Source organism: Struthio camelus, chromosome 4, assembly GCF_040807025.1.
Source record: "Struthio camelus isolate bStrCam1 chromosome 4, bStrCam1.hap1, whole genome shotgun sequence".
Classification (NCBI taxonomy): domain Eukaryota; kingdom Metazoa; phylum Chordata; class Aves; order Struthioniformes; family Struthionidae; genus Struthio; species Struthio camelus.
Genome location: NC_090945.1, coordinates 58,534,753 through 58,561,463, shown reverse-complemented (window position 1 = coordinate 58,561,463; position 26,711 = coordinate 58,534,753). Strand labels below are relative to the sequence as shown.

The following is a 26,711-nucleotide window of genomic DNA, read 5'->3' as shown; positions in this document are numbered from 1 at the left end:
AATATAAACTTAGCTAGAAGACAAAGTGATTTATTAGGTCACTGCTTGAGATACTAGGAGTTAGGCAGATACAAACCTGTGGTCTGATTTAGGATGCAGTCACTCAATACTGCAGCTTCTGTAGAAAAGCACACCAAAGAAAGAAAGGAGTGCTGGGGAGGGAGAAAAATGTTTATTTAATGTATAAATTGGACATAGTTAAATGATAATAAGGAGAGTTAGGATGGCCTCAAGGCTGAGCAGAGGGCTGCAAGTTAATGAAATTGCTCAGCTGCAAAGATGTGCATGAAGTCTCAAGGGTCCTTTCATAACATGAATATGTTATTTAGCAAAAGAGTAAAAGAAGCAAACAAGCAAATATAAATGCTATGACTCTTGAAATTCTGCTTAAAAAGTTCTCTGATTCAGTATCTCACTTTTGCAAAGGCACTTTTCTCCCAAGCAACCACTTGGGGTTTGTGGGTTTTTTTCATCTTCCTGCACACTTGTGCAAGTGCAAGGAGCTGAAGCAGAACCAAACCCATGTTCATCTGGGACTCGCACTGTTCCCAGCACTTTGTCAGGTACATTTAGAATAAGCCACACCTAGAAAAACACGTCCCTCATTTCTATCCACCCTGATCTTTAACGCAGTTCTTCTCCCGGTAAAACATCTAGAGGCCCATAGTTCTCCCTTGACTCCGTAGCATACCCTCAAGTCATGCAGTCTGCTCCTCGGATGAAACATCCCCATAGGCCACCTCTTCTGCCACCAGATGATGCCACCTTTCACTGACACACCGAGGTAAGTCTCTCTGCTTCTCTGCAACAGCCACTTTACATCCTCCCAAAGCAGACGATATCTTTGCCCACGTTCCCTTCCTCTCTCCCCCCAGTCTGCGTCTCCTTGCCCGAGAGTGCCCTTTGCAGCCAGTCCCTTTGCCTCTGCCCCGGCCCCAGGGTCACGGCGGCCCCGTGCCCCTCGCCATGCTGCAGCAACAGGCCAGCAGTGGCACCACTCTCCAGCAGCTGGAGATTCGGGCCGGGCTCTGCCCGGGCATCTGAAGGGAGCTGCACAGCAGCCGGAAGAATGGGGCTGGTGCCGTCCTTGTTCAGCAGCAATCAAAAGCTGCAGGCCCTGTCACGCCCACCATAAAGAGCTACAGTTTTGGGGGCTCTGCTGGAAGCAGTTCTCGTTTTCTCTGTTCCTCACAGTTTTTATGCGTGCTGAGGTATGACGCAAAGCACAGAAAGGTATGAGAGAGGATCAAAACGTAGAGCGCTTTGTCACATTACTGTTCATATCAAGATCAGAACACTGTAACGGTTTTCCATGAAAACTTTTTTGTGAAATGGCAGTTGTTACCTTGACTGTCTGCTAGGAGAGAAGTATTTGGCACAGAAAGAGGCGCTATTAAATATATATACATGAATATCAGTGATCAGAAGAAACAAAATCAGATAGTAATATCTCTGGTCTTAGTGCATATTCCACTAGTCTACAGAATGTTTTTCTAGGAAGATTCTCTCTCTCTCTCTTTCTCCTTCTTCCTGTCTCCCTAAACCATTAGTATTGCAAAACAGGGAGTCCGTTTCATTTGAAATGAAAACATTCCTCTCAATCCAATACACTTGAGACCTCCTGATCAATCTCTCGCTTTGCTGCATAATTGCAGACTATTTTTGTCTCAGAAAGAAAAAACTACTGATAAAGTTGCAGATAGTTATCTTCAGAAAACATCCTTTGTTCTTTAAGATAAATTACTATTTAATCATTCTTTTTCTATTATGCACTGATTGACAGAGGAACAGAATAATATGGCACAAACCTTTAAATTCCATGCATACAGTCTATTGAATGTATTAGTTCACTTAAGGCTCCTTTCCTAATGTTTTTGCTGTCAGGAAACTCTCCTATGAACCATCCTAATGACTTAAGACCATGGGCCATGCCTTTAAAACAACACATTTAAATCTGAACTCACACGAACTCAAATAATCTCAACAGGAAAAATGTATTCCTTCACTTTCTTTCTGACAGAGGAGTAAGCACAGGATACACTTAGCTCAGAAGCTAGCCTTTTTCAGGGGTCAGCATCACACGATGAAGGAAAGATTACTAGAATTTAGGGCAAGTAAGGAACAAGCACCTATAATAACAACTTCTTGCAATTTAAAGTCTAGAGACTTTATGAGTCAAAGATTACAAGTTTAAAAGCTCCCAACGGACCAACCCATCATGACGCTCTCCAGACGCTTCTATACATCATCCTACGGCAATGAACTCCAATACATAGGTTCACATTCTGTGAAGAAGTATCTCTTCTTGCTTGTTTTTAACCTATTTTAAAGTATCTCCTTTTGTTTCTTTTTAGGTCTGACAGCCTAAAAACAGTGGGCACCCACTTAATATCCTGAAGAACAGTGAGTAACTGTTCCCTGATCAACTTCTCCAGGCCGCTCAAGATTGTATAGACATCTACCATAACCTCTCATTCCTCAGCCATCTGGTTTCCAGGAGGAAGAGTTATGGTCTATTTAGTATCTCCTCATACCTAAGCCATTTCTATCTCCACTGGTTCTGGTTGACTGCTGTTTCACTTCTCTAATTCTACTACTGTCTTTCTAAACTTACAGACTGGCAAAATGAGATGTTCTGTCTTCTTTCTGCACCCTTTATGGTAACACTTAACACTCTGTCTGCCTCTTTGTCTCTTCTTATTCTGTCATGTCTATGTGTTTCCTGCCAAATCTATTCTTCGCTAGAGTTTCTATCAAAGAACCTCCTTTCATATCAAGGATATTTAAAAAAAAAAAAATGTGTGCCATATATGCCAAATTTCATTCCTCTTCAGTTAGTAACTCAGCAATGTCTTATTTATTTTGAAGCCTTGAGTGAATAACACACAGTCACAATGTTTATTATTCCTCTTACTAATGTGTTCTCAATGTCTTCTGTTGATACTGTGATTTAACAATAAAGCAAATCCAGTGCTAAGGATACCAACACTGCACTAAAAATGTTACAGCCACATAACTGTAAGTTCAAATGCATTCAGAAAATTTGGACTGGTTGATTTTGTACTGGCAGTTTAAGTTGTATGAGATATCATTTGTCTTTTAACATCCAACATAAAAACTGCATAATGTCCAAGTTATGCACTCTTACTAAATAGACAGAAATGCATTCACGTGCCCACATTTGAATCAGATGAAATTTGTATTGATGGATGATCAAATAGTGCACGGATCCAGGACTAATGGTCATGAAACTTCAGCCTCACACTTCATTTGGAGTTGAATTCCCTTATGAGATGTGCCTAAGAAACTCAAATCTCCATTTTACATGAGTTCAGAAATGATTACATAAATTCATGGGAGAACACTCATCAAGACTCACTATGGATCCCTGGAAGCTGCTACCATATAATGTGGAAGTGTCTCAGTATGGTAGCCCTATTCTGTTCTTCTCTAGGCATCTGTTAATAGTCACAGTGGGATCCAGACGCTAAGCAAGAGAGACTTGATTTAATTCACTACCATTGTTCTTAGGTAGTCAGTTTTATTTTTTCCCCCCAAAATCGTTTTTACTCCAAAAGACTATTCCAGCCTCACTATGCCAAAGTTTGTTTATTTCTCTGCTCCCAGTTTTTTCCCATCCCCCTTCACAACAGAATGCACAAGAACTCTTGTGGAGCTGCATAAGACATCAAACCATGTCCTCTATTACCTTAGAGTTCTTCAGGAAAATAAGTTTAGCGGAAAAGGAGTGATCAAAGAAGAGACCTATGGCAAGTATGAGGAGTTAATTTGCAAAGACCTGGATAAGAGTGCGATAGCGACAAGCCCTGTATATTCGTCATCTCCATGCTTTGGACAGCTATGGGAACGCATAGTTATTCTGAGACTAAATTCTTTTGAATCCTCAAAATACCTTAACACACACACACACACACAAACACAGAATTAAGAAAATTTCCATTCTAAAACAAATAAACAAAACACTTGAACAGGGAAAAGTACCATTAAAAACTGAGAGATTATTAATTAATAGTAGACCCGGTGTGCACTACTAGATCCTGGTTGGGGGTGGGGTGGGTAACTTAAAGAAATATAACTGTTTGTTTGTTTGTTGGGGAGTTGTTTTTGTTTTTAAGAAATACATGGCATTTAGAATTTTTCTTTGAAAAAAGTTTTGTCCTTTTTTTCTAGCACAGAAGAAATCACAGCTCCACAGTAGAATCCCAAATAATCGTGTCTACTGAACATATATGGTTTATGCTAGCTACAGTCATGCTGCTGTTTTAGAACGGACCGCACTTACTGAAATAGAGCATGAGCTTACAAATCCCTTCACGAACTACAAGTGCTTTTCTGTACTCTACCAAAAGCCAAATGTTTGAATGTTCAGAAATCCAGTCATAAGGTTGTCCTGAGCCACTGTAGCACTGTCACTGCATCAACTTCCAAAGAGGGGAAGATATCCATGAATACCTCCCATACACACAGGTACACATTATACCCATCTCTAAAATGTGCATCCACAATAGTTCATTCTGTCTTGATAAGGAAAGTTTTGCACCATTTAATCTATATTTCCTGGAATTCCATATATCTCAAATATGATGATTAGGCAGTTAAATACAAACACATATAAACAGATAGTCTTATGTTTTAACACTATATCTTACTCTTAATATCTATATGGTTACTGGTTCTATCCAGTTACTTAGACTGCAATGCAAAGACACCATCTTCCAGAAGAGGAACAGCTAGTTAGACCCCACAACACATTTTAAGGAAGCTCGAGTTGAGAAAAAGAGGCAACATATTGTTTTACAATTTTGCCCTGTGTTCATTAGCAGGCTAACTTCAAGATGTCTTTCACTGTCATAATTATAAACAATGATATAGGTTGGAAGTATCTGTAATATAGCCTACTATGCTTCTATGCTATTCCTCAGTGCAGTGATAATTAATCAAGTTTCCAAAAAAGGTAAATAAATGAATCACCATAGGATACAAATATGCATTTTCACACATGTGTTTTCAGTCTAGGGGGAAGAAAACAAGAGAGAGGTTCTGTTTGCTAAACATTTTTCTTACATAGACTTACAAAAAAACTGAACCCTTCAGATGACCTGTGGAATAACCACAGTCCAACAGACTGAAAGAACAAAAATTGACAAATCATCGATTCACATTAAGTTATCATTTTTCAAGGCTAATTTGTGAGTGAGAAAATAATTTTTCACTGAAATGTTCCTCAAAAGGAATCTATTCCATGTACTAGGGCTTTAAAAAAAAAAAAAAAGAAAAAAAAAAGAAAGAAAGAGAGTCTTACTCAACGGTTTTCCCTACTTTTACTTCACTTTGGAAAGAACAAGAAAATGGCATACAGAGAAGTTTCTCCATTTCCCAAGTTTTATCTGCATGTTTGATGATAAGGTAGGGGAAGGGAGAGAGGACCGACAAACCCATGAAAGGAAAACTTTCAGAAGAAAACAGCAGAGCAAACAATTTCTGATATGACTTCAGTCTGATCATTCTGACGTGAACAGTACATTCATTAGATAGTTCAGATAAGTAATATCAGGTCTTACAGCTTAACGAAGCACAGAATCCAGTAGAGGAATGTACATAGACATTTTCCTGAAAATAACATATAATTCAGTGGCCTTTCAGATAGGATCACTACTGTCAGCCACCATCCTGTCATTCTCATTTTATTAAATATATATTTGAAATCTCTATAAAATCTCTATAGAGTCTGCCACTTTTAGATCATGGGTTGTCCCCTTTCATCTTTGTCAGGCCGCTCTAAGACTTGGAAAAAGTGTTGCTTTGTGCTCTGATGAGATCATTAACAAAAGAATGATATGCAGTTAAAGAAGAATAAACTTATTTCAATATAGTACCCTAGTGTTTCATTTGTTACCAAAACAACATCAAGGAACCTTTCACTACCAATAACATGATATATCCATAAAATGACCATGGTACCAATGAAATGCACCTGCTATTGCAATCAGACAAAAAACTGATTACAGATATTTTATCAGTTTTGTTGTTATTCTTTCTTGATGTTTTTATTACAGTCCTCACAAACGTCACTGTCGAACAGTAACACAAATGTCAATTGTATTGCTGCATAGAGAAACAGCTTCATGTTAGAGAAGAATTTGTCCACTAATATATAAAAAGTTGAAACTGTAATTATGTTCCCAGTTCAGGAAGGTACTTACCTTATATATAACTTTAACAAAATGTAGAAAATTCAATATATAAACCAAAAGCAGCCTGCAATAACTCATTTTCAGTCTTGGTAAGCATACATGATTATAACCAATTGAAGAATGTATTGCAAGCTTTCATCCTTGAAAGAAATTTCTACATCTTCTTCAACAGGGTTGATCAGATGTTTTGATAATGAACTGACTGCTTACAACACGGAATATGCATGATAAAATAAATTATCTAAAAGGAGCTCTTATTTCTCAGAACTCATTGGTTTGGGAGCTAGACCAACAGTACGTTCTGTACTTTTTAAGTCATAATTATGGAGCCAAATAAAATATAAACTTACTTTTTTTCTGATTCATTTTTTTTGACACAGATGGACGGGTAGGACTTAATACAGGCAGAGTCACCATCCTCTCTGTGATGTTAAAGGATACATCCGCGGACCACACAGTCTCCTCTTTTGCAGTAGCAAACAGCTGGGTGCTGTCTTCAGGGACTTCTGCCAAAACAGCATCATCTGTAGAATCAGGATTGAGCAGTGAGCCTTGAGTTGGAGGATTAAATGAATTTTCCTTGAAAGCACCTCTAAATATATTTGAGTTCTTATTTATTTGGTCAATGTGAGATAAAGGTGTAGTGGTCCAGGAGGGGATGTACGCACTGAGATCCCCTGCGGGATCAACCTTGGAACTATTTTCAGCCATGTTTGGAAAAGGAATGTCAGATGTTTCAATTTCACCAGTAACTGTGAAGACCTCACTTCCGTTTGAATAAGAGCATGTTTTTTCTAGCACCCCTGGAAGAGAGGGAAAAAAAGCACGAAAATTACCATCACCCTGAAAGAACAATTTGCTTTGGAAGGCTAATACTAAGTACAATAGCATAGACAAAAAAAAGTAATTTTTATTTCAAATTTACAGTTAAATAAGATTAAAGAATTTCTTATAGCAACAGAATAACAGAAGCACAACCAAACAATAGGTGTGACTGCTGTAGGATAAATGGCTAAATATACTAAAAAGCCATTTTCCAACACAAATAAATGCTTCCATGAACTAAAAATATTTTAATCTTACTCATAGTAGGTCACTGAAGTCTTACGAATTCATAACAATTACACGTAATTAAGGGGGAACTCCAACATGTATTTGTTCTACCATTATGTTAAAAAGATTAGCAATAATTTTCTTTTTATCACATCTTTACTTGTAAAGAGTCGCATCAAATAGTACCACCATCTTTAGAAAGCTATTTTGGAGCTTCACTGGAGCCAAAATATTTTACATTCACCAGCATTTAAAATGGAGAAAGGTATTGTTTTCTCTGTACAGGATTATGTAATTTAACTATGACTGCTGAATATAGATTTTGTTCTTTGCCATCCTTCTCTAATACTGGTTTTTAAATATATAGCTATATCAAATATTTTAGGTAATTGCAATATTTAATTTTTTGTTGGTTTATTATACCATAGACCAACACAGAGACTTCGCTTAGTTGTATGTTGAAACAGTTGCAAAATATTTTTAGTTCACAAATCAAAGCAGCTGCATAACACTAAGGATATCCATCCCATAAGCATCAGGAAATACAGACTAAATTGTAAGATAATCTACTTTTTACTTGTGGCTGTTACAGAAGTATTTAGCTAATCTAAATAATAAAGGAGGCATCTCAATTATATATAGCACACAAAAATTATGTGTAATAAAAATTACAGACATTCTTTTTTACCAAATATATCAGAGAAGTATGTAATGCTATAAGAGAAGCACTGCTTTGTACTGTGACGTAAGAAATATTTGACAAATAGCAAAAGCAATTTTTGCCAGCAGTTAGTCATTTAAAACAGTTTAGCAATTGTAATATACCCAGTTCAGCTAGATTTAGTTACAAATAATTAAAAGGAGCCCTTTAAAACATAAAATTCTCACCAGCTGTTCTTAAATACCTTGGTAACAATTTGTAGTTTTAATAACTTTCCTTACTGTCTTTTATCCAAGTTCAACATACCCAGAAACAAATATTCTGTGAAAATAATCTTATCTGTAGAGTCACTTTTGCTATTCAGGTATTATTACTTCAACAACAGCTATCTTGTTAACACAAATCACAGGTTTTTTGTTATGAACTTCCCTCATTTAAAATACTGCACACATATACGTAAGAAAAAAGATTCTAAAAGCTGTGCAACATTGCTAGAACATGACAGGATTCTACTCCTATCAGTGATTGTTAAGCATTCCTCTCACATTAATTGCTTAAAGACAATAAAGTAAAAATACAGGGGTGAAAAATATTTTCCCATTTAAGGATGGAACACAAATAAAACAGCTTTTCTTAGCCAATATCCAAACAGAAAGTCTCAAATATGGCTTCCCCAAGCTGGGCTCTATATCAAAACAAGAAAGCTTTCTGCTTTTCCTGTCAGTTCCTTTTCTTCTCTGTCATTCTTACTGCTAGCTACAGGCCTTCAAGCCAAAAAGATGGTCACATCTGAAGTGTACTAGCAAGAATTCATCTCAATTCATTCTCTACAAAACTTGTGAACCTGAGGAAAGTCATTCAGATTCAGCCTTTCCACTCTGATTGTTTTTTCACTTTTTAATTTTAAATTTTAATTTTTTTGACTGTTTCTTCACAGGCTTTCCTACCGATTTGTTCTTTCATCGGCTCATTGGTGCAGATGACTCTTAAGTCTGTGCAACCCCCACTGCCACATCTCCTGGTCTTCATTTTCAGTTTAGTTATTGCATTTACCAAAATAGTGATCACATTTCAGTCAGACACTGTTCACTCTCTATCACTCCAGGTCCCCTCTCTACTCTTTTAATCCCAGGTGCCACACACGACCCACAACTGCTTGGGTATCCTCAGCCCCTTCCCCCTGCTGTTATAGAATCCCACTTCTCACCCCCTTCACCTGTGTTGTGGCCAGGTTAAATCAGATCACCTGTGCTGCAACTGAAGGACTGGACAGGAAGGAATCTTTTTTTTAATCAAGGCTACAAATAACCAACAATGCCACAAGACCTAAACTTGCAGTCTGGAGTAATCTTGGATTAGGAGGTTTTAGAGGTAAGAAGAAAAAGGAACCAGATGAGCTGAGAAGAGAGATTCTTAGTGTTTCATTTTCTACTGATGAACCTTGGACTGGAATTAAGAAGAAAAACTTGTAAGGTTCCTGAAATACAGTGAAGTTCATTGAAACAGCTACTGTTTGGGATATGCTATAGCTTCATCTATCCAGATTGGGTTATTCTGGTTTCGGTATCCCTGATAGTGAGTAAGTCTTTGACTCTAACTTCCTTTGGAAGAACCTAAGGGAGCTTTATATTTATGCATATGATGGTTTCTGTTTTTATACCAGTGAATGTTCATAATTCATTGGGGATTTAGGAGTTTACTATGTGCATTTTACAGAAGCAACTGAAAGTCTCCCATCTGCAAGTTATTTTGGCAGCAGTTTTTCTTTGCTTAAGTCCCCTAGTCAGCCCAAACAGGAAGAATGAATGGGCTTTGATTTTATAAATGGGGACAGTAGTAATATGATTTGCTAAATCCTTAGGAAGCATGCTCAGAAACTGTGCTCACTTGTATGTTGCATTACTTGAGTGCTTTCTTTTTTTCCAAATCAAAATTTGAACCTCTATGATTGAGAAACCTACTTTGTTTCAAATTTCAAGCTTCAGTAACTGTTTCTGTAGCTTTTATTTTTTTTTTTAATTAAAATGAACTTCTTTTCCTCCTTTGGAGATGTGCATGATTCTTTCCTGTAACTCAAGAACAGCTGAGGGGATTTTGTTCACATTCTCTCTCCTCCTCCCTAGGCTCTTCTTTTCTCTTCCACTCATCACAAAAATAGGAAAAAGCCTGGAAAATGTCAGCCCCAAAGAGCTATGAATAATGATTTTAGATAACAATATTTACTCTAATTTTATCTATGTATTTCTCAGCAGAATACTAGGCAATACACTGCAAGTCAGATAAAAACTTTTTAAAAAGTTGAACTTCTGGTTTAATACAGTGGACCAATAAACACTGCAGTTACCCATTTGATTCTATTCTTCCCTCCCTTTTTTTGTTCTCTATCTAAAATTATAATAGCTATGTCTATTATTACCCATAAGATCACTTACTTCTACTGAGTTACCCAAATGCTTGCTTGTTTGTTCACCCCACCTTTACAACAATAACTCTTTTGTTCTATTTTCATAGTTTCCTGGTGATAACAACTCCCTTCTCCTCCTGACAGGTGTACTACATAATGAACCTCTTATTAGAAAAATGGCCTTCCCAATTATACTTTAGCTAACAGTGAGTATTATTAAATTTATTTTTAACAGTTCTTGCCCCTAAAATAATAAGCTTTACAAAGAGCAAGGGGAGGATGGGGAGCAGAAATTTGATATTACTGGGAGGGAGGTCTATGGTGCCTGGGTACATGTAACTTTTGTATTTCCGTACTTCCAAATCTTTGTATTTAAGTTTTACCTTATCCTTGCAGGTTTCCAAACAGCTGCTTAAGACTGGAGAAGTTTAAAGAATCCAGTTTTTCCACCTCCTAGATCAGTGCTCCAGCAATTGACTGTCACGTATTAAGTCGAGCACTCTCAGCATTAGAGTGGCTTTAAAAGAATGAGTTTTACTGTACTCTTTTAAAGAATGCTCTTGGATAGTATCAGGAAAGGTCTCTAGACTCTGTGTCCCAATGGAGTGCATGCATTTGCCTGGACTCTAGTCCATATGCTCTTGAGGAAGGTAGGCAGGCGTACACTTCTGCTTGGTATTCTCTATTGGCTAACTCCAGGTGACAGCTTTACTTCCATTTAATATGTGAGGTTTTTGGATGATCTTCCTGAGCCACCTTGTTCTCACATCCTCTCATCCTTCCAGGGCACAAAATAGGACATTCGAGCACATGATTCCTGGCTATACATTACACTCTCTGAGTTAGGCTCATATTTTATTTGGATCTAGTCCTTTCTCCTCTAAAATACTACACCATATCTTCAATTTTATATTTAGCTTACTGGAGATTTTTTTTTTTTTTAACAGCATCAAAAACCCTGAAGGAACTATTTCAATTACAAAATAGATTAATAAAGTATTGATTTAAAGCATCACACTTTTCTTATGAAATAAATTAGTTCTCATCTCAAGATTCTTATCAATGCCTTCTAACAGCCATATAACACATAGCATATAAAATGCAGAATGCACATTTTATGTGCATACATGTACATTATCTTAAACTGTTCCACAGATGTGAGTTCGTACAGAGATGCAGGCAGTATACCACAGGCCAGATAGTTAATTAGTCATGAAATAGATGCATCCGTTTTGGATTTGTGTGTATAGTTACAGCTGGACACGTCCAGATGACAGAAGCATATAGCATGCTGGCATTCATTGTTTGCTACAAAAATGGGAAACTGGCACCAAGCTCATTCAGTTTAAAGCAGTGCTTTGCCAACAGTCTTACTGATCACTTTCCAGTTGCTGTTCACTATTGGAGAACTAATGTTTTATTTAAAGATCTGAGAGAGTTATGAGATCTGAAACAATCACAGTGTTCGGGCCATTAAATTGAGAATCTGGCTGTGTATACTGTGGGTGATTTCTAGTGATTCACAGCAGGAAATCTTGAAAAGGTCAGGTTTATTTAAAAAGATAATCAAATAGAGCAAAGAGGCTTACCAAAGCATGTATAATGGATGAGACAGTTGAACTACAATTTTATTCTCTGTGCATTAATGTAACTAGCCACACTGTACCTACCCACTGAGGTTTCTTCTGCAGAGTCAGTCCCTATGGCTCTGTACACTCTAGAGGAATGGGCACATCACTGATAATATGGAGTTACTCTGGCATATCAAATCATTGCCCATTAGCTGAGCTGCAGTAACATTACCTTAAACAGCTTAGCAGCTGCCCAAAGAGCCAAGAAAGAGGTTAGTTGTAAACTTTTTTTTTTCTTTCATCCTAACAGGTGAATAGGGTAGAAAAGGGATCCATTCCCAAGTAAAAAGGAACTGAAAGTTGACTGTGGAAGCCAGCTTTTAAAAAAGCTGCAGAATGAAGCCAGGTTAATAAGGTCCTATGCCATAAGAAGAGACTCTCTCCCTTTCACCAGCTTTTGACTGTCAAGCAGCGAAGTCTCAGCAAAATGTCAGGATCAGATTAAAGAACTGGAGAGGATGACAGTAGCTGCTCTCAACATTAACAGCTGTTGTTGCCTGACAGTTCCCAGTTATAGTCATAACACTGTGATCTAATCAAAATTCATTTCTGATGTCTGTTTCCTCCTAGTTTCTTGAGCAAGACGGGTCATGTATCTAGAAATTTTTATAAATGAAGCTTTTCTTAATCTAAGAAAGAAAATATAGCATACATACAATGCCTCTATTTCAACTCAGAAATTGATCCTGAACTCTGGCTGTATTAAACAATCATTTTGCACTGGCTAATAAAATAAAGTGTGGCTGGCTCTTTAGGAACCAATTATACCATACCGGAATCCATGCTTCAGACACTATGACTATCTGTCTGTCTGTGCTGGATGGACTGCCAGACTTTCATTACCATTCTCTAGATCACAAGAGCAATTCTCCAGTAACCTCAGTGATGCCTCACAGAGGACATCTTCACCTGGAGCTATATTCACAGCACCAACTTTTTCTCCAAGCTCCCAGGAGAGTCAGTTAAGGTTTGCTAGAGTAAGCTAGTTTTTATAGGCTGGTCAAGTAGAGGCTGATTTAGGATACACTCCTTTGGATGTTTTCCCCAGTTTAGCTGTGCTAACAAGAACAAATTCAAAACTGGCAGATCACTTATGTGATATATACCATCTTCCATCAGAAAAACTCCTGGGACCAAATGGCTTATGTATATGTTAGTGTTATTCCTACATTTGGATACCTCTCTTACAGCAAATTTCACCCTCGGTATTGAAAGTGGAATTGTTACTATTTCATATTGCTTTAACAATTGCAATTTTGTGTCTCCATGCTGCCAGTCAGTTTAGATTGTGAGGTCATCTCATGTCATATGCCTTGAGGCTTGACATCACTTGGAGAGCTATTAGGATTTCCAAATGATTCAGCAATCAAGATGCTTTCTCTCTGGAGTCTGTTCTACAACTTCCCCTGAAGATTTAATTTCATCCGTGCAGCAAAAGATCCACTGTGGGCTGGTATAGTTGGGTTCCCAAATGTTACAGGAGTCTTGATATATGCATATTAACTGATCAATGGTCAGGATCTAACAGCCACAAAGCTAACCCTGGCAGTCTTATTACAATATACTTTTCCTTATGTCTATTCTGTGAAGGAGACCCAGCTCCTTCTGTGTTCTGTGGAGAGGAAGAGAAAGCAGAATATGGATCTTACGGACTCTATAATGATCATTATTCAACCAGTGATGTGCAAGTGACAGTATCTCTCAGGTGCACTGAATCTTGCTATGGTTTTCCCGAACAACAGAATGATTTGGGAGCTGACCAGGCTGATACATGGATAATAAAAATCAGCTATTAGAAAAAGTTTTGTTTTTAAGAAGGATATGATGAAAATACTAAATACTGCCATTCACACATAACACTTGTAGTAATTATCACTGATAGCCACAATTAATCTCAAAATACATGTCGGGGCCAAAATACAAATATAACATTGTATGCTGCTCGTGTGAGGATGCTGAGAGAACCAAAACCTCAATTATTTGCATATCCAGAGCAAACAGTGACTCTTGAACACTTTCATTGCAATTCTTATTCCTTCCAGTGTTGATGGACTAATAGATTTTTATAACGCTATTTTGCAAAATGCACGAATGCCTAACATTGTGCATAGATAAGAGTATGCTGCTTGCCTGAAAGGCAAACTTATTTGATGTGATCCTGCAGTGTGATCATATGCCCAAAAATTACATCTGGACTGCAAATGTTTGAAGTAGATGAAACCATTCTTTATGTGCATCATAAGACTTGCTCTGAATTCTACAGAAAAAAATAGACAAAGTGTTAGTTGTGGAGGGCTGTTAACAGGAGGTGGCAAAAGACTACATCAGTATCAGTTCATAAGAGAAATGGAACATCTACCACAGAATCTATTTATCACTGGGAAATAAATGTAATACTGATTTTCCTTTGTGGACCTGTAAGTATAAAGCATGTTTGTTTCCCCAGCAAGATAACTGCATTGCTAAGCAACTATGGTACAATCACAAAAATTTGAAATTTGGCATTAAGCTCGCCACTTGTGAATGACTGTTTAAAAATTTAATATTTCAAATGGTTTAAAATAATTCATCTCTCCAAGGAAAAGAATGAAAATGCCAGAGATTTTTCATTCTTATAAACTCTGGAAATTTGCACCTTAGTAAAGTTTGCAGAGGATGCATTACTTAAGGATTTTTTTCAGTGTAAGCAAAATGGGTCATGGACTACAGATTCGCATACAGATTTAAGGTGATCTTCAGGCTTTCCATTTTAAAGAAAGAGGGAGTTATTCAGACCATGGAATCAGTTATTGCTTGTTTTCTTGAAAGTAATGAAAATTAAACTAACTATAATGCACAGCAAAAACTTACGATGTAGTCTTGTGAGATGGCTCTCAATGTCTTAACTACTGCTTCTGCTTTAATAAATAAAACAATATTCATTACAAAGTTTTCTTCTAAAGGCCGACAAGCATGCTACAATCCTGGTAAGCGAGGGACAGAAGAATATGCAGAGCGAAAGACTGTAAGCATGGAAGAGACATCAAAGCTGAGCAGCTCAACCTGATATTTTCTTGTATGGACCATAGAAGGCTTTCATCCAAGTAAAGCGTACCTCTATTCATCATTTGCTTTGTCCTTTCTTCTTTGCACACAGTTCTAACAAAATAACTTTTCCAATAGCTTTCACCTTTTTTACCCTGACTGTAAATAATTTTTGAAAAGCTGATTAATGGCATATTCTCAAAGCATGCACCCATGGCATATGGGTGCACCCACGGCACCTCAAGCAGGATACTCCAAATTGCTACAATACAAGTTTAGAGCTCTACCTCTCTGCTTTCACCCATACCAACTTCCCAGTTTGTTCAAGATAGAGATAATGGTGTGCAAGCAACATCTCAGACAAAAGGAAAGTGAATGGAAAAGTTTTCAGGTGTGTAGATACTTTTTATGTTTGTATACCTCATTCAATTAAAAAAATACAGAAGGAAAAGAATAATTACCTACAAATTGTAAAGTAAATGGTAAACAAAACAGTAAACAAAATGTTTTCCTGCAAAATATAATTTTCTTATGAGTTAGTTACCTAGAGTCAAATCAGAAAAGTTCATGAAGTTCTAAGAAAGATACAGGCACTCCCTACTTATGTTTTAAGCACCAGTAAAAGATACTAGCATGACAGTAATAGAACTTAACTCCTCCATTTTGTCAAAAGACAAGAACAGAAGTTCTTATACACAGAATAATTATGTTGGTTGTAAAATTCATTGCCTTGAATCTAGATCAATATGTTACGTGAATGAACAGGAAACGTAATAATACCTTTACAACATATATTATAATAAAAATTTGATAATAAATTATTGAAATGGATAATATGCTACTTACATAAATGTACTGTAGACATGCTAATATATCTATGGTTCACGAAATAAAAGCTAATAATTCATTAAATTATAATTTGAGAATAGTAACAGGTAACAATGACAAATTATAATGTTATTAATATAGACACCTGTCAGTCAGGACTGTTAATTCATTTCTTATGTTGTAAGTCATCATATCAATACTGGACTGTAAGAACATTCAACTCTTATTGATCTGTATAGAATATGAATTACTGTTCTGAATACAATAGATTTTCAGTACGTAGAAGAGACTATATTACACACATTTCAGAGAGGCCCACAAAATTTGTTCATTTAATTTCAGACGTCAGATATATTTGCTTCTGGGCTATCAATGCACATAAAACTAAAGCTGCTAACTGAGAGAGAAGAATACTAAATTATAATCATCATAATTCCCAGGATGCTGAAGGGATCTTTGCCAATTTTTAAGTTTAGGTAATAACACCAAGCCTGATTCTTTACCCTAAAATAATTACATTGACTTAAGAGGACATAGTCCTGATTTTTGCTACAGAAGTAGGATCAGAACAAGTTCCCTTTCCCTGAAGGATTTTATACGATTTTAATGAGTGTTATGTCGATACATGTCTCAGCTGACGTAAATACACCTGCTTTTTTTATCTGCTTTCTCACCAAAGAATGAAAATCTAGGGCAGAGGATATGAAGGATACAAATGGAATGTTAAACATAAGGAAAGCAAATTGAATGGCGTCATACTTCCTAATTGCTTGATCTTAATCCACTTCAGCCTGTTCTTAGTTTAAGGATACATACCAAGACTTAGTTGTCAATCATCACATTCATTAACTTTGGTTATTGACTTGCCTAACCTAAGCTAAATGAAAAGAACAGGCATAAAACATCTTGTTGCAAATCATCCTCTACAGACTGAATCGAGAAAACAGATTTAAGTTGTCTTGATTTTGACAGAGCTGAAGGTGCTATTTAGACCCGTGTTCAGCTTCCTCCCATGCTTGCTAACTGTTTGTATGATAGGTGTTGAAGCTGCGATTTTAAATAGGAATATAGATTTATATTTATATCTATATACACTCATACATTTTACCATACTTGTTACTGCTCTGCTTCTGAAGTATTTAAGGAAATATTTTCATTAACAAAAAACTGAAGTAAAAATCCAACAATCTCTCATCAATGAAAGCAAAATAGACTAATTTTTTTTTACTAATTGTTCCCAATGAAGTAAAGTTTTAGCCTAGCATTACTATCTTTCTCAAGAGCTCTGTAATTGCAACAATTTAATGCCAAGATATGTCAGCTTCCCTGTAAAGGTAACAAAGCGAAAACTTTTTAAAATTTTGTGGGTAATGAATTGTTAACTTGTTCACTCTATAACAGACACAAAGTTAGTTAACAGATTAAGCCATTATGAAATCTAATATGTCTGGAACAAGTTTCAGCAAAACATAAGTAGGGGTTTGTATTGATATATACTTCATATTTATAAGAAATATACTTATTTTGCTTTAGTGAAACAGTGTTATTTTGTAGGCTGTTCAGAAAGATTTGTGGCTATAAGCTAACCTTCACCTGAAAAGCAAAAATTATAATTGCACATCAGTGTATGAAATTAAGGGACAAACATTCTATTCCACTTAGTTATTCAAATGTCCCTAACCTGTACATCAGACAACCAAACATAAAAATATACTTGTAAAATGACTGCTGAAAAAACATCTATATACTACATTTTCAAGGCAGTACGCGCATCAAAAATCCACTTTCAGAAATTCAGAAAAGGTTTCCCCTTTTTTACCTTTAAATACATTTTAAATATATAAATCTAAATATGATATCTATTTCTCTGCAACATATACTATTGGCTTACTGTATGAGGTAGATGTGCTAAAAGATGTCTTTATGCCTACAATTACATTAGCCCTTGAGACTGCAGTCATATTTCAGTTTTATTCTCCTTACTTAAAAACTTATCAATTAACTCCATTAGCACTCACCTGCAAAGGTAAGCAGAATCACCAACAAAAGGATAAGGGCACAGATGCATGGAATCAATATTAGGAGCAAAAGTCGAAGGAACTTGGCAGAAGCCAGTTTCTGGGAGCAACCATCCCCCATATTATCCTCATCTGTTCTTAAAACCTGAAAAACAAAAGAGCATAGTTTTATGATTCTGGTGTCACTAAGTAACTCCTATAGTGTATTTAAGTGCAGTCCTGCCCAATACACGGAATAAAAATATTATTTAAATATGTGTTGTAAACAGTTTTTAGATTCTTAATGAAAAGATATATACAAACTTGCTTTTGGTAGACAGGCTAGAGTAATCCATATTATATATTTTAGTTCACCCTGCAATATCTACCAACTCATACCTTCAGTAAAACTTCTAAACATTTCTGATCAGCTAGGAGAAAAGACATTTCATTTGAAAAATGTTAAATACATCGTAAATCGTAAGTAAAAGGTTAAATACAGCTTATTTTATAATCAAAATAATTGTTATTAATTATTCAATAACTCTATCTTCTTAGTTTCTTTCATTAAGGAATTAAGAAACTATTACCATCTCTGTTTTAACTGACAATAGAAGTGAAAAGGACCATTCCACTTATTATCTACAATAATGGTTTTTTTCATTTTCAAAGGACTTTATGATATTAGAATTTATTATAGCATTCTGTGGAGCTAGCTGATAATATGTTCTGCAATATAAATGAAATATGGAGGACTAGAGGAAAACAATGTTCTGAATTCAGCTGAGCTGCACAAAATGAAAATATTTAAACATGTACAACAGGCTGAAGCCTAAATATCTATTTATGATATACATAATAGGGATAAAAATCATTTTAAAACGTAACTTAATTAAGATCATGATCTCATATATTAGAAAAATATCATACTTTTTAAACAGGAACAACAAACCACAAAATTCCAGGCATACGTTTACTAGCAAGATTGAAACAGTTGCTCTGAAGTTAATGCATTTTTAATTCAGAATTGACATTAAAAATATTTACAATTTTACCTTTAATAAGGTGAAATAGGATTACAGAATCATTAATTCCAGATAACGTTATCCCAAAAGATGACTCATCAGTTGAGTATGATGAATAACAATTTAGTCTTTTTGTCAGAAAGATCTATCGTATTGAAGCTGGCTTCCTGTTTTATGGGTTACAGGCAGTGACAGGACACAAGAGCATGAATGCGTCCGTTACCCTGTCGGCCTCTTCCCAAACAAATGGGAAAGAACTCAAGAGATAGAGGTCTGTAACATATATCTATCAATCTTGTAAATGACAGTCTCCACATGTTATGCCCTTGATTGGCTCTGTTATAAATGCCTTTCTGTGAAGAATAGGTTATCAGACTGAATGGCACAAATGGAATTTTAACTATTTCTTAAGGAATTGTTCCACAGAGTCTATATTTATACCCCTCCTAATGTCAGTACCCACTTTCCTGCGTTAGCTGAGAAGACTGTAGGAAAAAGTGGGATTTACAGTGTGATTTTCTGTCATTCTGCAATGTCTCATGATCCAGCATGACAAAAAGCTATTTGTAAGGAAACTTTTCATGTTAATAATATTAGAATTTTCACCTATTTTTGATACCCGTGGCTACAAGACATTGCAGATACACTAGAAATGAATAGAATTGCCTTTGTGCAGTTTTATGTGGTTTTTTTTCTGATACCACTAAACATCGTGTGTTATCTGACCCCCTTGAGAACCATCCAGTACGGTGTCCTATGAGACTTTTTCTGTTACTTTCACCATTCGATGCATAGATCAGATAATATTGAAAACTGATACAGTAACAGTATGGTAAGAGGCATTAGCAGTTTCTCATTTGATAACGGCTGCACCTTCTTCCTATCACAGTGATTCAGTCTCAGCAGTGTCCTATTGCTAGTCTTATCTAACAAGCAGGATTTAAGCTGATGGTCAACTTAAACATGACAGTTTTCTGAACATCTGAAAGCGTCAGCTCAGAGTGAGAGTAATAAGGTTGTCAGCTCTGTCTGCTGACAAGGTTCAGCCTGGGTGAATTGGTGTGATCTTCAATCTGATCATTACCACTTCCTACAACAAGCTAAATATAGAGAAGCTGGGGGGTTAATTGGTTGTCAGAAGTGTTTTTCTTAATCCACATATTATTCAGAAGTTGAAAATGCTGCAATCCAAGATTTTGCAACATCTCAGCTAAGTTACTTCCCTTACCTGCAAGTAACACCTCACATATCCAGGCGTGGATACACAAAAGGATTTTGCTGGCTTTTAGGAACCTAAATCCAAGCAATAGTTAGAAATTCCTGCTTGACTGTGTAACTTCCTAAAGTCCACACTTGTGTGCCTTTTGAAAGTAAAGTCTTCAAGATTACCTGAAATTTTGCTTCTGACCATGCCCAGATACAGCAGCTCAGCAGCTCTTCATGGCAGCTCTCACTGAATTTCACAACCTTGGTTTGCCCCTACTAAATTGGTTCCCCTCAGGAGCTCTGAGCATAGGTAACAGGAGTAACACAGCTCTGTTATGAACACAGGTCTCCCAAAACAGCTGCCAAAGCTATTTTTGAAAGCAGAGCTAAAGAAAGAGAAAATGATGTAAAGTTGCCCTCTCCATCAGTACAGTCGTTACAGTGCTCCCACAGGAAAAGAAGCAATTGAGCTCAGTTCCCTCTTCAGCCTGAAGCAGTTAAAAATGATAAAGGTCTACTACTCAAAAGAGTATTGCAACCATCTGAACGTGGACTCCTCAAGAATCAGAACACACTATTGCTCAATGTCATGATACCCTAAAAAAAATCCACAGTTCTGCCAGGCCAGGTAATAGGGAGCAAGACCATCACTGCCCAGTGATTAGGGCATTCAGAGGCTGACCCTTAATCCCTTCAAAAGAAAAACCAAAAGACCCTAATTGCCCTCCTAAAGTAATGATTCTCAAGCAAAATGAAATTCTTGCAAATGGCAGTCAAAAGCGCCCAATTCTACTCACTGTACTATAATGTATATATTGACCCATTACTACCCAAGAGTTTGTCTCGAGAGTGCAAAACTTACGTCATCAGTAACAACGGAATCATATTCCCAAATAACTGAGAAAAATAGAAACAGTATCATCATCAATTGTATTTGTTCTCCCTGTGCGGAGGAGGAGGTATGGAATGTTTTGAAGGTACATGAGATCTTAGTAACTCAAGGCACATGTGTATAAATAAGAGCAAAGTTAACATCACAGTTTCAGTTAAGCTGGGAGAAACATTAAATGTGTCAGTCCCAGTGAAAATAGTGAGCTTCTGAAATACCTTGTTTGTATGTTCCTCTGCTTCTGTGAGAAATATTTTTAAAGGCTAGCAGCACTGTGGATACTAGCCACACAAGGTAAACGTGCCTGCTAAAGAAGGACCTCAAACATTTTTCTAATTAATTCCTGAAAACAGCAATAAACCCCACTCTTTGAGGTGATAACTTACTTCCACAGATTTTAAAAGGGACTGTTGTATCCAAATTTGCTTTCAGTGACTGCTCAAGAAAAGAATGCTGGATTGTGCTCTCTAAACATGCTTCTCTAAACACCATGAATTGCTAGTTTTGTATAATAACAAAGTAAATATTTATAGACAACTAAACAGCATGTTCTATTTTTCCCTTCTACAGGAAAAGACTCATGAAAAACACTAAACCCATTTAAAATCATCATCAGTGAGTCAGCAAGCATAAACTTAATAAATGCTAGTTTTCCACTACTTGAACATCTACTATGGAGTTTTTTCCCATCACTTTCTGTGATGAATATGAAATAACTAGAGGTAGTGCTAATGGTTCCTATATCAAGAATAAGAATGTAATGAGTTGTCCTGGAGATAAACGCAAATGTATTACACCTGCTCTTTTGTATTCCCAGGTAACATTTCTTTTTCTCTTGCCACCAAACACTGTAATACACAAGGAATACATGCACCAATTTTAAGTGTGCTAGTATGCTAATGTCTCTGCATAAATTTCAGGTATGCTCTGTCCTCCCAGTTCTTCTTTCCCATCAAATCTCAGAAGGTTTCTTTTCTAGTTTAGCAAGGGGTCTGCTGCAGGTTGGTACTTTCCTTGTAGCCCTTTTTTAGACCAGTAAGTGACAAGGAAGCAGGGTGTACTTCAAATCTCATTAAAAACTTTAAACTCCTAACCCCCAGACTTGACTGACAGACTTGAAGAGAGTAACACCCCAAATGGACAAAGAATCCAAAACTAGACATAAATAATAGAATTTTAGAAAGAAATTGGCCTCTAGAAGGAAGTAGAGGCGCTACATGCTTATTCACCCAGCCCGCTTTAGGGACCGAGATTAGTGGCTCAGAAAAGAAACTAGTCTTCCTCAACTACCTCTGTAGTTAATAGTTTCTCTGAATCATCTCTAAGTCTGTAAGACTGAGGCACCTATCTTCCTTTCCAAGGCAAGGGCAAGAAGACTGAGAAGCAGAATCCTTAAGGGCAGACTGAAAGAAACCAACCCTAAACACAAGGGGAGTTGGCATGGAAGAGATTTAGCACAGTACTGCACCAAAATATATCTTCAGAATTTAAAGAATATGGATGCAAGTTCCTTTCCTACCACCACCATTAATTAAACTGCAACTTTCACCTTTGGCAAAACAAAAACAGAAAGTTTGATTCAAGAGAGACGTCTTTCAATTAAATAACGTATACAATGTAGTCAGGAAATTTCAGTGTTTGGTTTTCAAGGTGACAAGTCATTTGCTTTTAATATAATCAATTTCTGTATTAAATGAGGGGTTAGAATACAGGATGCTTAAAAACGTAAGATTTTTTTTCTGACGGCTAAGACACTCTGTCCCTAGTTAAATGGTATTAAGTGCTACTTATGTGAGTGCCATTCTTTCAGTATTGACTGCAATAAAGGAAATACATCATGAACTAACAAGGAGCCAATTTCTGTTTGGATCTTTAGAAAATCCTAGTCTTAACTAGGACTGCTGGCTCAGATTGCTTTAAAGTACACTACTCACACTCAATTTTCTGAAATCACAGGGGCAGAAAAAAGTAAGATGGAAGAAAAACACAGTCCTCTCTGAATACAGGAAGACTGAAAATTCATTGGACCAAAATTCAGAACTTGTCTTCTGCAGGACAGGGGAAAAGTTGATCATAAGGATGGCATTTCAGTAATATGCCTGTGAAATTATGTCACAGAAATGACAGATTACAAATGACAAAAATAAGGATTACAAAGAAAGACAGAAGACAACTGTTGGATCATAAACATAAAAATCCCTTGAGCAAGCCATATACCAAAATACAATGCAGTGTTTATACTGGAAAGAAAACAAGAATGAAATATAGAAGGAAGGTTGTTAGTGGACAAAAATATAGGTAGGCTTGTAGAGGTCCTCATAATGTCATTGAGGAATCTGCTGTTGGGCCAAGCAATTATTTCTGTATGGAAAACATGTTAGAATATGAAAACTATCTGCAATCCTTTCCATATCCTTGATAGTGTTCCTATTCTAATGTTGAAACGGTGCTCTGTGTTGTCAGCTCTTGTGATTTTATCAGGAATCTTAAAGCTGTAGATACTGTATTCACATGAACATGTCAGCAATTTCAGCTTTGCTTTCCCCCAAAGGGAAGATGGTTTGCAGTTCTCACTGTTACAGAACAAAAACTGAAGACGTGAAGTGTCAGTGTTCAAACATATGACAGCATATAAAAAGGAATTTAATCATACTCATTCTTTAATCCCTTTTTGACCAGCTCACAATATTCAAATGCCTGGGAGTGAATAACAGAAGTTGAGAATGTCCTACAGTTTTTAATGGTTGTGTCCTGTTCAGAGGAAAATCTGGGAATAAGCAATGCACTTTTTGATTATTCTTCCTTCCAAAAAATATAAGACAATGCTTCATCAGTCACTATAATGAGTAGAAAGCATACAATTAGTCATCCAAAAGCAGAGATCAAGGAACAGGCAAAAAGTCTCCAAGTAAGAGAGATGTCATATAAAGCTAGGCACATCCTTCCAAGAGAAATATTTAGTTGATGGCAGTTGCCAAGTCCACCTGGATTCTTCTGACTGAAGCAGAAACCTGAAACATCTTTAACCTTCTCAAATTATTTCTTCAGTTAAGGTAAGTAGAGGTAACCATATGCCAGTGATGATTCTTATAGAAGACAAAATGTGTAAAGTAAGGTGACTGTTTGCCTTTCAGGTTACCCTACTTGTCACTTTTCCTGTTCCATGGCCTTTCAAGCTATTACTAATCCAAGATGAGACACAACATATTTTAAAATCCAGATTAGGGAACTCTAAAAGTCACTGATCCAGACAAATGAAAATGTTGCGATATTCTTTCCTTGATTTCTGTAGCATAAGCTTGATATTCTTAATTCCTGACAAATAATTTCAGCAGTTTTATGTGCTGAAGAGACAGCTTTGGGAAGAAGAAATTTGTGGATATATGCATGAGCAGCTGAGAACTGACAAGGTGGCATTCAAGTATGTCTCACCCTTCTCTGACAGCGCAATTCTGATGCTCCAGCTTCAGTTCAAGATGGAGCTAAGGGTAATTTTGCTAGAAAAAAATCCAGACACAACAATGGTGTTCCGATATATCTGGTTTTTGAGATCCTGCGCCCACCAACTATAATTCCTTTGGAGTACGCCTTTCAGTACTGTCCAAACGCAGTTACTTCAATCCCTTAGACATACCCATCCTTGCTTTAAATTTTCTAGATGAGGTACTAAAAGCAATTGTAGCCACTGACACAAAGATCCAAATCTGAGTTTTTGTCTGGGGTAATAGATGAAGGCCATGCTACCAGCAGTCTTATCACTGTCCGAGCTACTATCTTACAGTGTATCCGTTTAAAAGAGTGCCAGCTCTGATACACTGTTTCCTTCATAATTCATTCCTGTCTCCCTTTCTGAAGGTTTTGAGGGAGGTGGAAATAAGCTAACGTCACAGGCGTAGGCACTACAGCCAGGAGATGTGTAGATCTGAGGAGTTTAGTCTCATTTCATCTAGATTTTTGGGAAAGATTCCTCTGCTTTATTTTTGCACTGCAGTGGATTATAAAGGCACTTTAAAAAGCACCCATGTGATACTGAAATAAATCTAAATAATTAAGATAATATTTGGTCTCCCTGAGAAAAGTTGATACAGAAATGAGAACGTTATTCACATGCAAAATATTGACATTAGGAGACCCTGACAATTACAGGTGAGCTACGCTTAACTTCTCAGGGAAAGTGGAGGAGATAGAAATGACAGGAGTTCCTTGGATTCCAGGTATCTAGTCTGATACCAATAACTGCTCTCCACTTCTTTTAAGCTGAGAATAAAACATGTCCCTTAACCATGATTAAGTGATGATCATGACCATCAATTCTGACCCTTCCTCAGAGGAAGGAAAAGGATATTTATCACTACCAGAGAGTAGTAGTGATGCTATTACTCTCTTGAGCAGTAATATCTTTGAATATTTTCCTTTTCAAATGAAGTGCTGCTGAGTAACAATTCTACTTGGGGATAAATGTTAATTATTTACCTGCTTATCTACATATAGTACATGTCTACAATTATATATATATTTATAATTTCACTAATGTAAAATTGCAACTACAACAATGGATGCTTCCCATGTTTACAATGAAACTTGGCTGAATTTTCACAAACAGTCAAATTAAGAAATAGTTCAGTTCATAGCAAATGTTACAATTCTAAGCTCTTTCTTTATTATTAATGACAGTTGGTGGAAAGATATGTGATGATGCCTTGTTGTATGAGCTAAACAAGATTTAGTAAACATACAGAAGATATCAAAGTTTTTTTCAAAAACTAAGTGTGTCTACAAAGACATTAATTTTAATAACTAGATTGTGGTTAGCATTATCTGGTATTTCTCCACACCAGAGCTTGAACATCCATTCAGGCTACCTCAGCAGGCAGTGGGAAAGTTTGAGGGGAAATTAATCTTCAATTAATACAGGATTTATGCTTGGGGGGGGTATTCCATTTTTTCCAAGTTTCTAGGGCTTGCAAAGATTACTCATTTGAAAGTTTAAGCAGTGTCATGTTGTTTTTCTGAACAAACTCAGAGAACACTTTAATGCTTTCCTGTCTACCCAGAGGCTCACTGCACAGAGGTTTGCTAAGCAAGTAGAGCAGTGACGGCAAGTCTCTAGCTGTACATCGCTGAAATTCACAATTCCACAGGCAGGAGAGAAACTGACAGGACTCCAGCTTCCTGCTTTGCCAGGAATTCAACGAGTAGATGCAAGCACAAGAGCCATTAACACCAGAAAGCAAAAATCGAAACCATAAAAAAAAAAAAACTTAGCTGCCTAATTTGTGCCAATAAAAAGATGCTGAAAGAAACATTTCTGGGGGAAACAAGAAAGCTGAGTTAAAGGAATATCTCCTCTTGAAAGCAACAAAAAGAAATCCTGCCTGTGCTGTGTCACTCACATTCAGTGAATCAGTTACTGCCTATGTAGTAATCCTACCAGACACGCTATCCCAAACAAGACAACTCGATCCCATTACTGGATCTATCTCTCTTTCTGTTAATCCCTGACCAGTAGGCTCAGCCTTCTGAACTTGAAGGTGATCAGTATATCATATATCTATCCTGCCCATGGTTCAATATACAATTATTTAACCTAATTAAAGTCAGAAGCTTTCAATTACATGAACTGGATGCCAAACTGTAATACAAGCTATATAGATGGGAGATTCTTCTTAAAAGCACTTGTCTCCTTATGTTTCATGTACTTTTTTTCTCTAAAATGTATATATTATTCTCATACTATAGACTTTTGCTAAGATAAAATCAAAATTTTGGATTTGAATG

At 36.6% G+C, this 26,711-nt stretch overlaps 1 protein-coding gene across 5 annotated transcripts in view; it reads right to left on the bottom strand.

Moving 5' to 3' along the window:
• Window positions 1–26,711, bottom strand: part of CORIN (corin, serine peptidase) — a 159,417-nt gene that overhangs the window by 124,031 nt on the left and 8,675 nt on the right. For 4 of the 5 annotated variants that reach the window (XM_068942966.1, XM_068942970.1, XM_068942967.1 and 1 more), the window contains exons 2-3: window positions 17,835–17,979; window positions 6,566–7,018 (exon numbers count right to left, since the gene is read on the bottom strand). In XM_068942966.1, the coding sequence (XP_068799067.1) occupies window positions 6,566–7,018; window positions 17,835–17,979 (598 nt within the window). The remainder of the gene's footprint in view (window positions 1–6,565; window positions 7,019–17,834; window positions 17,980–26,711) is intronic. The other variant, XM_068942969.1, reaches the window with a different exon arrangement.